This window comes from Ischnura elegans, chromosome 7 (genome assembly GCF_921293095.1).
Source record: "Ischnura elegans chromosome 7, ioIscEleg1.1, whole genome shotgun sequence".
Lineage (NCBI taxonomy): Eukaryota > Metazoa > Arthropoda > Insecta > Odonata > Coenagrionidae > Ischnura > Ischnura elegans.
In genome coordinates this window covers 106808242-106822461 of record NC_060252.1, presented here as the reverse complement: position 1 = coordinate 106822461, position 14220 = coordinate 106808242, and the positions used below count along the sequence as shown (strand labels likewise).

At 41.3% G+C, this 14220-nt stretch overlaps 1 protein-coding gene across 3 annotated transcripts in view; it reads right to left on the bottom strand.

The window, feature by feature from the left end:
• LOC124162363 overlaps positions 1-14220 on the bottom strand; it is a 31568-nt gene extending 17348 nt beyond the window's left edge. The window contains exons 1-4 of one of the 3 annotated variants that reach the window (XR_006865545.1): positions 13707-14220; positions 3292-3360; positions 3101-3190; positions 2637-2747 (exon numbers count right to left, since the gene is read on the bottom strand). Coding sequence is in view for 1 of the 3 variants with exons in the window: in XM_046538873.1 (XP_046394829.1) it covers positions 13707-13805 (99 nt within the window). In the remaining 2 variants the exon portion in view is untranslated. The remainder of the gene's footprint in view (positions 1-2636; positions 2748-3100; positions 3191-3291; positions 3361-13706) is intronic. The other 2 variants (XR_006865546.1, XM_046538873.1) reach the window with 2 other exon arrangements.

Below are 14220 nucleotides of genomic sequence, written 5' to 3'. Positions count from 1 at the left end.
AATGAAACGTTTTTAAAGGCCATGAAAAGCACACATTATTACGTAATGAGGGAGCGTTAGTTGCGTCGAATACACAAATTGGTAGCATTTATAAACATGCCAGGAAAACTGTCTCTCTCAATGGCTGACGAAAAAGTTGAAGCATACGCAGTAAGAAATACGATCGTTCGTCGCCAAGACACCTGAGAAAATGGGCAGAATTCTCGATAAATATGACGCTGTCACCTGACATAGCTGAGGAAGATGGCTGATACACTCCGGGACTGGAGATTAAAATACCGCGTGAACTTCAAGATGGTGTACACAGTGAGCTTTTTCAATGATGCAGCGCATAAATTTGAAGGCTTAAGTGCGTGCATGATTGGCACAAGAGGATCGCGGAGAAAAACAGCCGCTATGGAGTACTCATGGAGTGGACCCGGCTAAAATAACTCTACGAGGATGCGAAAACAGGTAATTGATAAAGGGAATTTAACTAATCCCGGACTCTTACATGAGGGGGTTGCAAGAATAGAAAATGCATACCATCAAGGCAGTAAAGCCTACCTAATCCACTGAGCATGGAGAAGTGTACTAAGGGACAGGGGCGCAGCCAAACATTAATCCTAGGGGGGGTTTTAGGCGCAAACTTCGGGGTGTGGGGTTATTGCATACCCGCCAGGGTAAGTGGAAGTTGCAGGGGGGCCTCCTCCAGAAAAATTTTAAGATTAATGGTTCAAAATGGCGAGTTAAACGGCTTTCTGAGGGATATTTGATTAATCCTAACACTTTTCTATAAGTAATACTAACCCATTAAGTAAAATGGATTAAATTTAAAAAATTCTCTAAGCTCTGGGGGGGTTTATCCTCCAAATCCCCCCCCCTCGCTGTGCCGCGGCTAAGAGATATAGCCAGTAAGCTAACGGCAAAGTGAAGAGGCAAGGATGAGTTAAGAGTTTTATGTTGGAGGTTAGGAGCAATCCTACCGGAAATTAAGGTGCTATAGAATGTTCCCCTGGGAAACGGGGGGCCCTCCTTTGGGAAATTTTGTTTTTAAATTATTTAAAATTTTGATACTTATGTTTTCGTTGTAATCAAATGTATCCAAAGGTTTCGCACTTTTTTCGGACAAATTACCATTCAAATTGGGGCGGCAGGCTCCCCGTAGGCCCCCCACCAGAAGAAGAGCAGAGAAAAGCAGTTAAAAGATCGAGAAAGTCGCACCTTAGACCAGAACATGCCAGTTGGATTACTGGCGGCGAAACCGTCGTCTGCAAAAACTCAGAACGCAGTGGAAACCCCATACCAGTGGCGGCTTGCCCATAAGGACTCTCGGACGCCGCCCCTCCCAAATATTCGAAAAAGGAAAAAAAATTAAATACCCATTCAATTATAATTATACATCTAATAAACCAAAGGTTTTTTTCAATCGCATGCATCGAAAATGTAGGAAAAACACGCAAAAATAGCGCGGGAAGTTCGCATTTGTAGCCGCGGGAGGCTGGCCAGAACGTCCCAATCCATCGCCATGCCGTTATATGAAGAGTGGTAGTGGTGGGGGCTGCTGGTGCTATGACGCGTCTAAGTTTGTGCCTTATGGAAGTCTTGGGACGCCGCCCGAGCATGCGCAGAGCGACGCATCTAGTGAGCTGACATTGCCGCGCCGCCCGGCGGCCGTATAATCTTGGTGTTGCAGTGTTGCAAAAATACCTTGTTTTGGTGACCCGTTGACTTATCATGTGTAAATTGTTTTTAATGTAAATATAACTGGTTGTAGATGAGTTAAATGACTTATTGATCATTAGTGTTCCAGTGTTAGTGATTTTTTTTGTGCATTAGTGAGTCATAATGGTCCCTAGATTGCCTTTAAAACTCACTAAAATACACAAAATATAAAAACATTTTGACCTCCCCGGTGGAGTGTGCACCTCCCAGTATTTGACTCACGAGCCGCCACTGCCCCACATCATGTCCACAGAATAAATACAGCAATCAGTGGACGTATGAGCAGGGAGAGTGAGGTGAGCCAGCGCTTAGAGCTCTCGGTCACCATGGGAGCGCGGACCACGACTCAACATACTCTCAACAAAGTCGAGTGGGCGCTACGTCCCCATAGTAGCACCAAAAGGATTATATCTAGATTTAATGCGAATCATAGAATACATTGTATACATATTATATCTGTATAAAATACATGCAAATGTCCTCTACCATGCAGATAATATCTAGATATATTGTACGTATTATATCTGCTGCCATAATATGGATTTTATATAGATTAAATGCGTATAACTCGTCGTAAATCCGTATATTATTCATATCTTATACATGTTTGATGATCCCTGGTTATGCCGTAAGGATATTATTTGTATATTTTAAAGACTCTGGTACGCATCAAGGACCATGTATCATCAGACATGTATAAAATATTTATAATATATCGATTAGCAAATCTGTATACCGATATATTTAGAAATTTTAAATATATACAAATATAATCCTTTTGGTGCTACTAGGGGTAGGGGCTCGCGCGCTCGGAGGAATAGCCGCGCGCTCACGCCGAGCGGCCGCATTCAACAGGGAAATTGCAAAGCTGTTAATGTGGTAGCGCTGTGAGCATTCACTCCCTCTGCCATGCGCCATTTGAAAGCTCCTACCTTGAGCATTGAAAAGCTGATTTCTCTATTTTCCTAGGGAGACTGGAAATTTAATTCTGACGCCTTCATTTGCATCAGGATTATAAAGCAGGTGGAAATACCGCCATACACCTGTGAGAGAAAACATCATGTTATGAGTAAAATTATTACGGAGGCTTCCGCGGTGAGTTGATTGGTGAATGTTTCTCGGGTTCATTCCGCGTTGACTCATATTTTGCGGACGACAGTTTCGGGCGCGTTCCAGCTCCCGTCTTCGGGTCAAAAACCCGAACCCGAATAGATATTTTTTGGACCCGAAGACGGGAGCTGGAACGCGGCCGAAACTGTCGTCCGCAAAATATGAGTCAACGCAGAATGAACCCGAAAAACATTCACCAATCTTATTATGAGTCTTGTTAGAACGATTGGAAATTGAAATAAACTGAAAAATGTGTTTGAGACAAGGACTAAGGTATATCTCTTACCATGTATACGACACCTCTATCCAAAGTGAAGACGTCAAGGGCGGTGAAGGAGAATTTTCTCAGCATCAACTGATGAGTGAACGCATCCAACTGAAATCAATTCCGCCCTCATGTTAAAACTCGACTGAGTAGAATGAAATATTTTTCACCTTAAATAAATTTTACAGCAACGAAAAAATGTCTACGCCTACCTCATGATGTATTTCCTTTGAATGATACTCCAGTTGCACTTTATGAATTGCATTTATTGCACGATCTGACTGAAAAATTGGTAACATATCATAAGTGACCCTAGCACAGAAATCTGATCTTGACATAAAAAACCTAAAAAAATGATGGTTGACGGTAGGAAGCCATACATGTCCGTCAATAAGCAAAGGGGATATGAATGGGGCCAAAGAATTTTGCATCGCCAAAGATACAAGGCACTACCACTCCAGCGGTAGAAAAGAAAGAAGGTTAAAGAAAACAAAATATTTAAAAAACCATGAATTTACAAATTATTTTTAAACAAATTAAGTTTTTTCGATTATTAAAAGTTTTTTAAATTAGTTTAAAACCCATTACTTTGTAAGTACCCTGTTTTTCAAAAATTTCCCCCACCCCCGAACAAATTTCCCGGCTACGCCACTGTACCACTCTAACAAGTGGTGAACAGCCCTAATGGACTAGTAACATCCTGAGGAGATTGTATCAACGCCACAAACAATTTGTCCTAAAACTTTTGCACGGGACTGCACCTACTCCCTCTTCGAAATAATGTCAAATTAAGCGTTCATAATTTTACTCCCGTAAGTTAGCATATATGTTGACCCGATTTCATTTCCTCTATTCCCAAAGAGTCCATCTCTGACCTGTTGGGCACTAAAAATGCGTTGAAAAGATAGAATTGCCACACATCGACAATGCAGTTCACGTACTATGGGGGAAAAAGTATCCCAAAGGAAACCCACTATCGCTCCGCGAGATAGTGGGAAATTCAAACAAGGCAAACCATTTCCTTTCTTCGTCGTCCAAACACGCGACCGACCACTGAGTCTCCCGCAACCCAGAGCATGGCTCGCGATGAACTCCGTAGAATAGAGACGCATTCGACGGCATCATGCGCGCACATTGGGAACGCTCCTCTGAATATTCCTAAGCATAACTCAACGAAACGACGAAAATCACTACGGGCCATAGCAAGCTTTCTCTTGAGGTAAACAAGACAGTCAACGAGCAGATTCGATGGGCCACGCATTTGAAAGCAGTTGCCTTTGAAGAAGTTCTAGCTTTTCTAGAAGGACAGACGAGCACATGGCCAGAACGCGTTTTTATTTTGATCGAGAACAAAATGATCCTATCTTGATTTGAGGCGCCTTTGTGGGCAAGCGAGAGGGGGAAAAGTAGTCGGCTTGTGGGGGACTGGCTAGACAGCAGCGGAAACATAGCGAAGGATGAATAAAAATAGAAGTTCCGTGTACTACTGGGATAAATGCAACAGGGAGGGTAACGAGGAATTAAAAAATCGGAGAAGAGGGACACCTTTGTGCACAACCGGAGATGTTTATGCTGAAATATAATACATCGAAGTGCTTCTGGGATTACGAATTTTTAAAAGAAGCGATATTGTTCCAAGTGAAGCGTGAATTCGTTGAAGTATGTTTTTCGTGCTTTAATTGTTTTGTCCTTATTTATCTTTTATTTGACAGTTACTTTTGACAGCAATAAATATTATGAGTTGTTTTAATTTTACGAAATTGGTTTTCAAAGCAATTGAAAATAAAATGATGTTTCAAACTGCAGAAAATAAAAGATTTTTTTGTTTTGGCCAATGACTAGGAAAAAATAAAATGTTAATTTTTTTACTATTTATGGCATTTACCTCGCAAAATTGAGTGTCGTCATTTAAATTTGTAACAATAATGTGCACATGCATTGAGGAAATATTTTCAGTCACCATTGACGTACTAAAACCTTTTAAAGTGATGATTATTTAGGTATTAGAGTAATTCCTGTTGCTCATAATCGCTCCTCGCCATTGCTGTCTTGCAGATTACGCCTGCCGAATATTTATGCCGTAAATTTTCAGAGACGAGAAATGCCTCGTTCACATTACGATTTTCCGAGCGATCGTGCAAACAATATTTGGCTGAACTAGCCGTGTGAATGCAAGTCCTGACTATAGTTGACGTAGTTCCGAACGTTGCCACTTTACTATGGTTAGGCGCTGGGAGACCGGAAAAGAAAGCGACAAAAGAAAGATGAAAAGCTCTTGAAACTCTATTTTTTCATGGATTTGTTCTAGGAAGGAAGAATATGGGCGGAAGAAAATTTTTTCGGTAAAGACGCATTGAACACAGAAATATCTTGACCCTGCATACCTCAACAGCTTTGCTAACCGTGAATTTCCCGTTCACTTTAGATGTCAGCACTAGAGGGCAGCACAGGTTTTAACCATCTTTGTGTGAATGCACGATAGTTCCGACAATCGCTGGAACAATCGTAATGTGAATGAGGCCAAAATGAGGTAGTGGAGATGGGCTTTAAGTGAATTTTAGAACGAGTGCCAGGTAAGGTGTGAATAAGCAAAGGAAAGGAGAGTTAGAGGGAGAGATAGCGGGAAAAAGGAAGGCAAAACTGTTGAGGATATCGAATGCCCCAAAATTCTGGTGAGCAATACGAAATACGTTCGAGCCTCGGTGCGAGGTAGGTAAGTTTACCATCACGACCTTACTGAAAAAGACCGTACTTGAATTACTCTCATCTCGTTCCAAGGATTTTGTACCGTTAGAAAGGGAATCCTCCATCCTCTTGCGAAGCGATGGTGGCGGCACAGACTGTGTTGGGATACTTTTCCCCCCATTGTACCTTCCATTGCACCCTTGCACCGTAGTAAAAGTTATGGGCTGAAAAAAAACGCGGAAAAAGGGAAACAGAATATGATGTTGGATGAAATCTAAAGGAGTAGCAGGAAAACAAAAATCATTGAACTCCAAAGACAGAAAATGGATAAAATTAACTCGACTATTTCGTGACCTTGGGTCCGACTTCTACGAGTATTTAGCGCCTGTGGAATATTGTTGGAATCACGTCAAAAAGGCTAAAAATGCTCTCCCTTGTAATCTACAATTCATGAATTGATGAACGAAAAGAGGGTATCATATTGTCCATCAAATCACCATTGAATAGGGTGGTTTCCTTTTATTTTTTTATTGCCTAAATCGAAAGATTATCACTCCTGGAGTACGTATTTCACGCGTTTAGATTTTTATATGACGATATCTATTTTTAGCGATTAAGTGAAAAGTGAAAATTTTCAAGCGCACCAAAACGCGACGGCTAAGTATGAATGCTGGGAAAAACTCCGCGTAACGTCGTTCTGCTTCCCGCTGCCGCAAGTGAGGTGACCTTGGGGCGATGCTCTGGGCGCTGATGCGATGCAGGATGCTTGCAGGTAGCTGAGTACTATGCTAGCTGGAAGCGCTTGGCTTAAATAAGGATTATTAATACCTTAACAAACGAAGGAAACTTTCCGACCATAGCCAGTTTTAATAGGTGATTATTAAGACATGTTTCCCTGAGCTCCGTGCCTCATGCACGCATTGGTAATCTGAGACGATGTAAAACTCCTATCCTCTCGTGTAGAAACTAGGTCCCTGTGTCGTCACGTGGAGTGGAATCGCATGGGCGCCAATCTGACCTTTTTCAAATGCGGTTAAAATTGGCCATTGCCATTCGTCTAAACTGGGATTTCTAAAACAAAAAAAATTGTGTATTATGAATACAGTAATGGTGGGTAACGAATCGCAATCAATGCCCTCAATGCCTTTCGTTTTCTTTGATGAAGGAAACTACCCTATTGTATCAAATCGATCAATCAAAGCAGCAGCTTATGCAGCATTCGCCGATTCGATACTGAGTGAGTTGAGCAACATTAATGGATAGAAAAGTAAACGTGCAATATATCATATTTTCCTCGTAACTTCAGTGATTCACGTTATGTAATACCTCTCTCGCAACGATTTTACAGGCGTAATGCAGAAGGCATATGCCAGAATTTTATTGGTTATAAAATGTAATTACCTCTTTCGTCGTAGCCGCACATTCGTTTGTCATAAGAATGAATGTTGGTGTGAGACACAATCCTCTGCAGATGTAGTGAACGACGTCGTAGTTAATTCCATGCTTTATGAATTCAATTAGTGCCATAAACGAGATAAACGTAGTTAAAACTAGAGTGCTTATCACCATTGAGAAGAGGATAAAGTCAAAGGTGCCGTTCAGGCGCTTGGAAATATCACAGAGGTCACTGTGCGCAGTTCTAAGAGTACGCACATATTCAACAAGCCTTCCCCTTTTCTTATTTCTTGTGGGGAGGGCAGGAAAAATCCTTCTTGGCACGCATACATCTCCACCATCTCGATTTCTTAGCAGTACAATTAATTCATTGATGAGAACCAGCCTAGTCTTGATCATGCTGACCATTCCTGAGAATTGCAGAGCGAGAAGGGGAAAAAGAATCGTTCTCACCACTATCATATCGCATCTGATGGCTAAAATGTACCACGGTTCTCCCTCGTCAGACATGATGACCTTATTGGGTCCGCCTAAGGAAACGACCAAACAAACGGCCAATATTGCTATCGATTTGTTTCGCTGTCCAGGGGAAACCTTCCTAGCTTCCATCCAATACCTATCCCATCTGTCCAAATCGTTCATGATTTCCGACACTTTCCTCGTGATTGCTAAAGAACTTGCATGGTTCACAATTGCGATCAGTATATAAGCGAATCCGACAGTGAGACGTATTTTACTCTCAACGGAGGTGTTCCAATCTGCTTCGATTGCTTTTTTCATCCACAGGAAACCGTAATTGCAATGCAATAAGAAAAAAACGGTGGAGTACAATAGTGATGCAAAGCTGATGACACGGCTTTTTGAGGAAAGCCTTCGTTTTTTTGAACCATGGGCTACATGATAACTTGTTGCAAAGGCATAACTAGCGACAAGAACTGGCCACAAAGTCCAAGATGCGGTGAATTTATACAATTTATTTTTCCGCATTTTGAGATAGCTCACTCCTAAAAGCTAAAGACCAACACGTAGACTGGGAAAATTGTTGACGCCCGACTATTATAGCCAAAATACATATAGCCAGAAAAAATTGTTATTAACACAATATTTCGGTAATTAAATAGTAATTCTAAATTAGTAATGCCATAGACTTACGGCCCATCACCTAGGCTAAAATGGGATAACCTAAATAAATACCGGAAACTAAATTCACATGGCCATAACTAAAAGCGAAGAAAAAATTAAACCACGCAATCCACCGCAGCTAAAAGCATTATAATACTTCCAGGTCATTGATTGATGAGCAGTTAAATACCACGTCACAATAATAGTTCACGATAAACAGTAGTATCAGGGTGCTTCTTTCAACGGTCATCGATGAAAACTGCTAGATTATCTTAACACGCATCAGTCTGACTGTTCAATGAAAAAGAGAATGAATACTACGATCACTGAGTGAATATTGCGAAAGTAATTACACACTGAGTGACCAGGCGTTCAAGATAACAAAGGCATCAATTTCATTTATTATACAAAAGAATGTCATTTTTCGGGTGTCATCGTCTTTCGACTGATGACAGAGTATCGTTGGAGAAAATAAATTTCACGCCAAGCTCCCCAAAAATGATCGATCAAATTTCCCACCAAATATGGTCACACTATCAAGGGAATTGAATTGACCAAGCATAAAATAATCCAATGTCTACAATAGGTACATTAAATTTTGGAGACAAAACGAACCTACAGAGAAAAGGTGTTAGCTTAAGGCGGTCGCTTTCCTGACATTCTTTGTCGTCGCTGTTTGCATTTTAGTTTCACTTCCTGATTCCCATCGTGGAGTAACAGATTATGGTGGTTTCCTATTATTTTTATTGGATAAATCGAAAGATTATTACTCCTGGAGAACGTGTTTAACGCTTTCAGATTTTTAAATGACGATATCTATTTTTCGCGATTAAATGAAAAGCGAAAATTTTCAAGCGCGCGAAAACGCGACGGCTAAGTATGAATGCAGGGAAAAACTCCGCGTGACGTCGTTCTGGTTCCCGCTGCCGCATGTGAGGTGACCTTGGGGCGAGGCTCTGAGCGCTGATACGACGCAGGATGCTAGCAGGTAGCAGAGTACCCTGCTAGCTGGTAGCACTTGTCTTTAATAAGGATTGTTAATACCTTATCAAACGATGGAAACTTTACGACCATGGGCAGTTTTAATAGGTGATTATTAAGAGATGTTTCCCTGAACTCCGTGCCTCATGCATGCATTGGAAATCTCAGACGATGTAAAACTCTTATATCTACTCGTATAGAAACTAGGTCCCTTTGACGTCACGTGGAGTGGCATCGTATGGGCGCCAATCTGGCCTTTTTGAAATGCGGTTAAAATGGACCATTGCCATTCGTCTAAACCGGTATTTCTAAAACCAAATAATTTGTGTACATATTATGAATACACTAATGGTGGGTAACGAATCGCATTCAATGCCTTTCGTTTTCTTTGATGAATGAAACTACCCTATTCCTATCTTGGAGTAACAGAATTGGAAAAAAATGCCAACGAAGAATTTTGTGTGCAACAAAGCTTATAAACTGATCTCATGTAAAAATATTACTTTGGCTTTGTACACAAACTTGAAGGAGCACGGACACAGAAAATAGGAATAAAAATATCAAGTGGAAAAAGAAATAAGATCTCAAATATATTCTAATATGATTTTTGGAAAAGAAATTTTAACCAACAATAAAAATGATCAATGTTAGTGACGGGATGGCAAAGAATATGACATGGACTCCACAATTAAGTAGTGCGTAAGTGCTGAGGAAGATCGATAGAAATATGTTTGAAAGTCGGAGAGGAGGATGGTAATAAGACCGGATACAAACATGTGGCATACGAACTCGCAAGCAAGAATTAAGCAAATATTTTGATGGGATAAAGAGGTGAAAATAGGTAACGTGCAAGGCAAGGATTATGTTGCGTAGAGGGAAAAATCCATGCAAAGTAAGGTTAAGTAATTTTTAAGGAGTACAGCTAGTAATATTTCATTTTTTAAATAAATGCGCAATGAAAAAATAAGGATGCACGGGATGGATTGAAAGTACAAATTAGCTCTTCGCAGCGGGCGATTTTATCATTTCGGCCCCCTCCCCTTTGCATACAATATGATAAATATTGTGGATTAACCTTGGAAGCGCTATTTGACCATTAAAGAGAATCCAGGTCATGCCACATCATTCAGCGTCACTGGTTAAGCGGATTTATTCAAAGGAAATGAACTCTCCGATTGTAGGCAACAATAGGGATAGGGAGCATTTAAACATTCGCCTAATAGGGTGGTTTCCTTTTATTTTTTATTGCCTAAATCGAAAGATTATTGCCCCTGGAGTACGCATTTCACACTTTTAGATTTTTAAATGACGATATCTATTTTTCGCGATTAAATGAAAAGTGAAAATTTTCAAGCGCGCGAAAACGCGACGGCTAATTGTAAGTATGAATGCCGGGAAAAGTCCGAGTGACGCCATTCTGGTTCCCGCTGCCGCAAAGTGAGGTGACCTTGGAGCGCGGACATGTGCACCGCTAGGCGCAGGCTTCTAGCAGGTAGCAGAGTACCCTCCTAGCAGGCAGCGCTTCGCTTAATTACGGATTATTAATACCTTATCAAACGAAGGAAACTTTCCGACCATAGGCACTTTTAATAGGTGATTATTAAGGCATGTTTCCCTGAGCTCTGTGCCTCATGCATGCATTGGTAATCTCAGACGATGTAAAACTCCTATCCTCTCGTGTAGAAACTAGGTCCCTGTGACGTCACGCGGAGTGGCATCGCATGGCCGCCAATCTGGCCTTTTTTCAAATGAGGATAAAATTAACCATTGCCATTCGTTTAAACTGGGATTTCTAAAACCAAATAATCTGTGTATTATGAATACACTAATGGTGGGTAACGAATCGCATTCAATGCCTTTCGTTTTCTTTGATGAAGGAAACTACCCTATTAGAATCGCGTTGCCATAGCAAAAAAAGATTCACGCAACAGATGATGTTGGAAGGGGCACCTTGCTCTAATGCATTGGATCACTGGAAGGATACATTTCCAACGCCACCAATACTGTAACGCCACCTTTGCTATTATCGCTCTCTAGTAGATTTCAGTGGAAATATCACTCGCGTATACGAATTGGTTCCAACAACTAAACTTTTAAATGCTCTTTTATTTGATATATATTTGTAACGCGACACAATCTCTCTCATTTTTACAGTCAACAACCCACAACAACCAAAAAACCCGTAGCAACAACTTTATCAATAAACATAAAATCAATAAACACAAATATGACGGCGTTGCAATACGTAGGACACGCTCAGACGAAATTTATAGGGCAACCAACCCAGATAGTACAGAGTAAGAGAGTTATCCGTTTCTTATGGTTTTCTTACGGAAAAAATTGATAAGCAGGTTATCGTAAGCTAAGGGGCTTATTTAAGGCAAGGGCAAGATTTAGGGAAGAATAGGAAAGGAATGCCGTCAAATATCCTCAGACAACGTAAGTCGCTTCTGTTGGAGCGCCAAAAGCGGCTGAACAGCGTACTACACATGCTACGCTGCTCATCCCGACATGAATTTTAAGCCTACCGGTGAAATTCGGCGAGTCTTTATAAGAGATAAACAACTGATAACAGATTTTCCCGTAAATAGAAAAAAATTAACAACTGCAACCGAACGGCTGGTGAAGATTGTTATTACAGTATTCTACCGAATAAGGTAGGTTTCCATGGAGACTTCAAGAAGTGATCTGGAAGCATCCTTTTCCTTCCAGCACTGCCTTCTTCAATTCACTGTAAGGCCTACTCCCTTTCAGTCTATCTAAAAATCCTATTATTTTCCTTCCCCTCCCTCGTTTCCCTAACATTCTACCCTCTAACACCATTTTCAGCATCCCCTCCCCGCTAAGCACTAACTCCATCCATACCTTGTCTCCTCCGTATCACATCTAAAAGCTGCCTCTGTTCACCCACCATGTCCAGCACTTCGTCGTTCCTCCTCCTCTCCGTCCACTTCACCTTCTCCATTCTCCTCCATACCCACATCTCGAATGTCTCCAATCTTCTCTCGTCGTCTTTCTTCAATGTCCACGATTCCGCACTGTAGAGCGCTACACTCCAGATCAAACTCTTCACTAACCTTTTCTTTAAACTCTTACATAACGATCCTCTCAGAATCTCCTTCCTGTTCATGAACGCCTCCTTTGCTAATGCAATTCTATTCCTAATGCCCTTACTGCTGTATCCGTTTTCCTCTAACGTACTGCCCAAATAGTTGAACCGCTCAACCTGCTCAAGTTTTTCACCACCCACCTTTATCTTAAGTCTCACATTCCTCGCTCATGATGCTTTAAAAAACCGCATTACCTTAGTTTTGTTGTGATTAATCATCATCCTTTACTCCTCGCAACGCTCTTATAACGCATCCACTAGTGCCTGAAGCTCCCTCGCTGACTGGCTAATCAACGCCTGATCATCCGCGAATCTCACTGATTTGTATATTTGAAGCATAGTAAAAGTACTTTATCCTTGCGGCGGAAAGAAAAAAAAATAACTGCGGGGAGGAACGATCATATGACCTACGCATCCATAGCTCATCATATACTTACTAGAGATTCCTTCCGGAAGTAACATATTATTCTGTGTCTCTATTCTTGTGAAAGTATGTGTTTTTCCTGCGACCGTCGCTTCACCAACAGTTCATAAATGTGAATGTTTTTCAAATTATGGCCGTATGATGTTATTTCTACTCATATTATAGAAGTGCCAAGAATGGAAAAATTATTCTTATACATAAATCCATTAATGAATACTCTAAATCGATGGAATAAAAACAACATCTACGGAAGTGCTGAAAGTTTGTAATCCATCCGTAAGGAACCCATAGCAAGCTTACTTGATAAGCGCCTCCTTTCACCTTATCTCAATGACTTATAACGTGCTGGCTGGGAAGATTAGGCTCTAATTCCTCTAGAACACAGCATTACACTACGCAGTTATGAAAATGAGTGAACATATACGTATGAACAAAGCGAGTGCTCAGGGAGACAGCGCAGTCACCGAAGGCTGAGGCCATATCAAAAACCCCATCGACATCATTCATGAGAATTGGAAAACTTAGCAAATGAAATACCTACGAGTAAAGTTTGTAAAATCCTGATATTTCTTCTTCTTCGTGTACGGAAGTTTAAAAAAATATGAAATGAGCGCGATTATCATCGGTACCAGATATGATCAGTGGCGCCGACTCCATGGGGCCTGAGGGTGCCAGAGCCCCCTCAAAAATTCGTTATGGGTGTGAGGAAAAAAATCTGTCAGGCTTGTCGATTTTCCCGGGAGTGTCCAGATATCGAGATTCGAGTTATCATGGTTCTAATGTTGATCATATGAGTCTTCTAAAATGCTTAAAAAACTTCAAACTCACTACTTATAAAATTTCCCGGGGCAAGATCCCCGGTTTGAGCCCCCCCAATATTTTTTGTTAGTCGGTATCCCTGGGTACGATACCTTAACAATGCAGCAATTCAACCACACAAGACCGCAAGTATGGGGCACAGATCTCGGGCAGTTCCGAGCCGCTGGCAATCCTTCTTCTTCAACTCTCATGGCAGCTGCAACATCACACCGCACTAACACATCAAGGTGCTAAGAGCACCTACACTGACACGTCTCAACAATGCGCTTTCCACGAGGATTATTGACAAACTCCATTCGGCACGCAACAATTATCCTTCACTTGGAGAGACCAACGATATCTGTCTTTAACAGATCAAACCAAAAAGTTTATTTTAGGTATTGAGCCGACGGAATGACTACGTCTCACGGCGTCCCCAACGAAATCACTCGGGCAGTTCACAGCAGTCTCTTCACCGGGGCACCGCGCAACTATTCTCTTTTTTTCCAGAAACTTGAGAGCCAAACAAGAATTGTCAGTACCCTTGGCTCACATGTGTCACGCCGAGAGCCGCGATTCCTCCAGTTAGATGGCAGCATTTGGAAGAGGGGGAGGGGAGAGACAGGA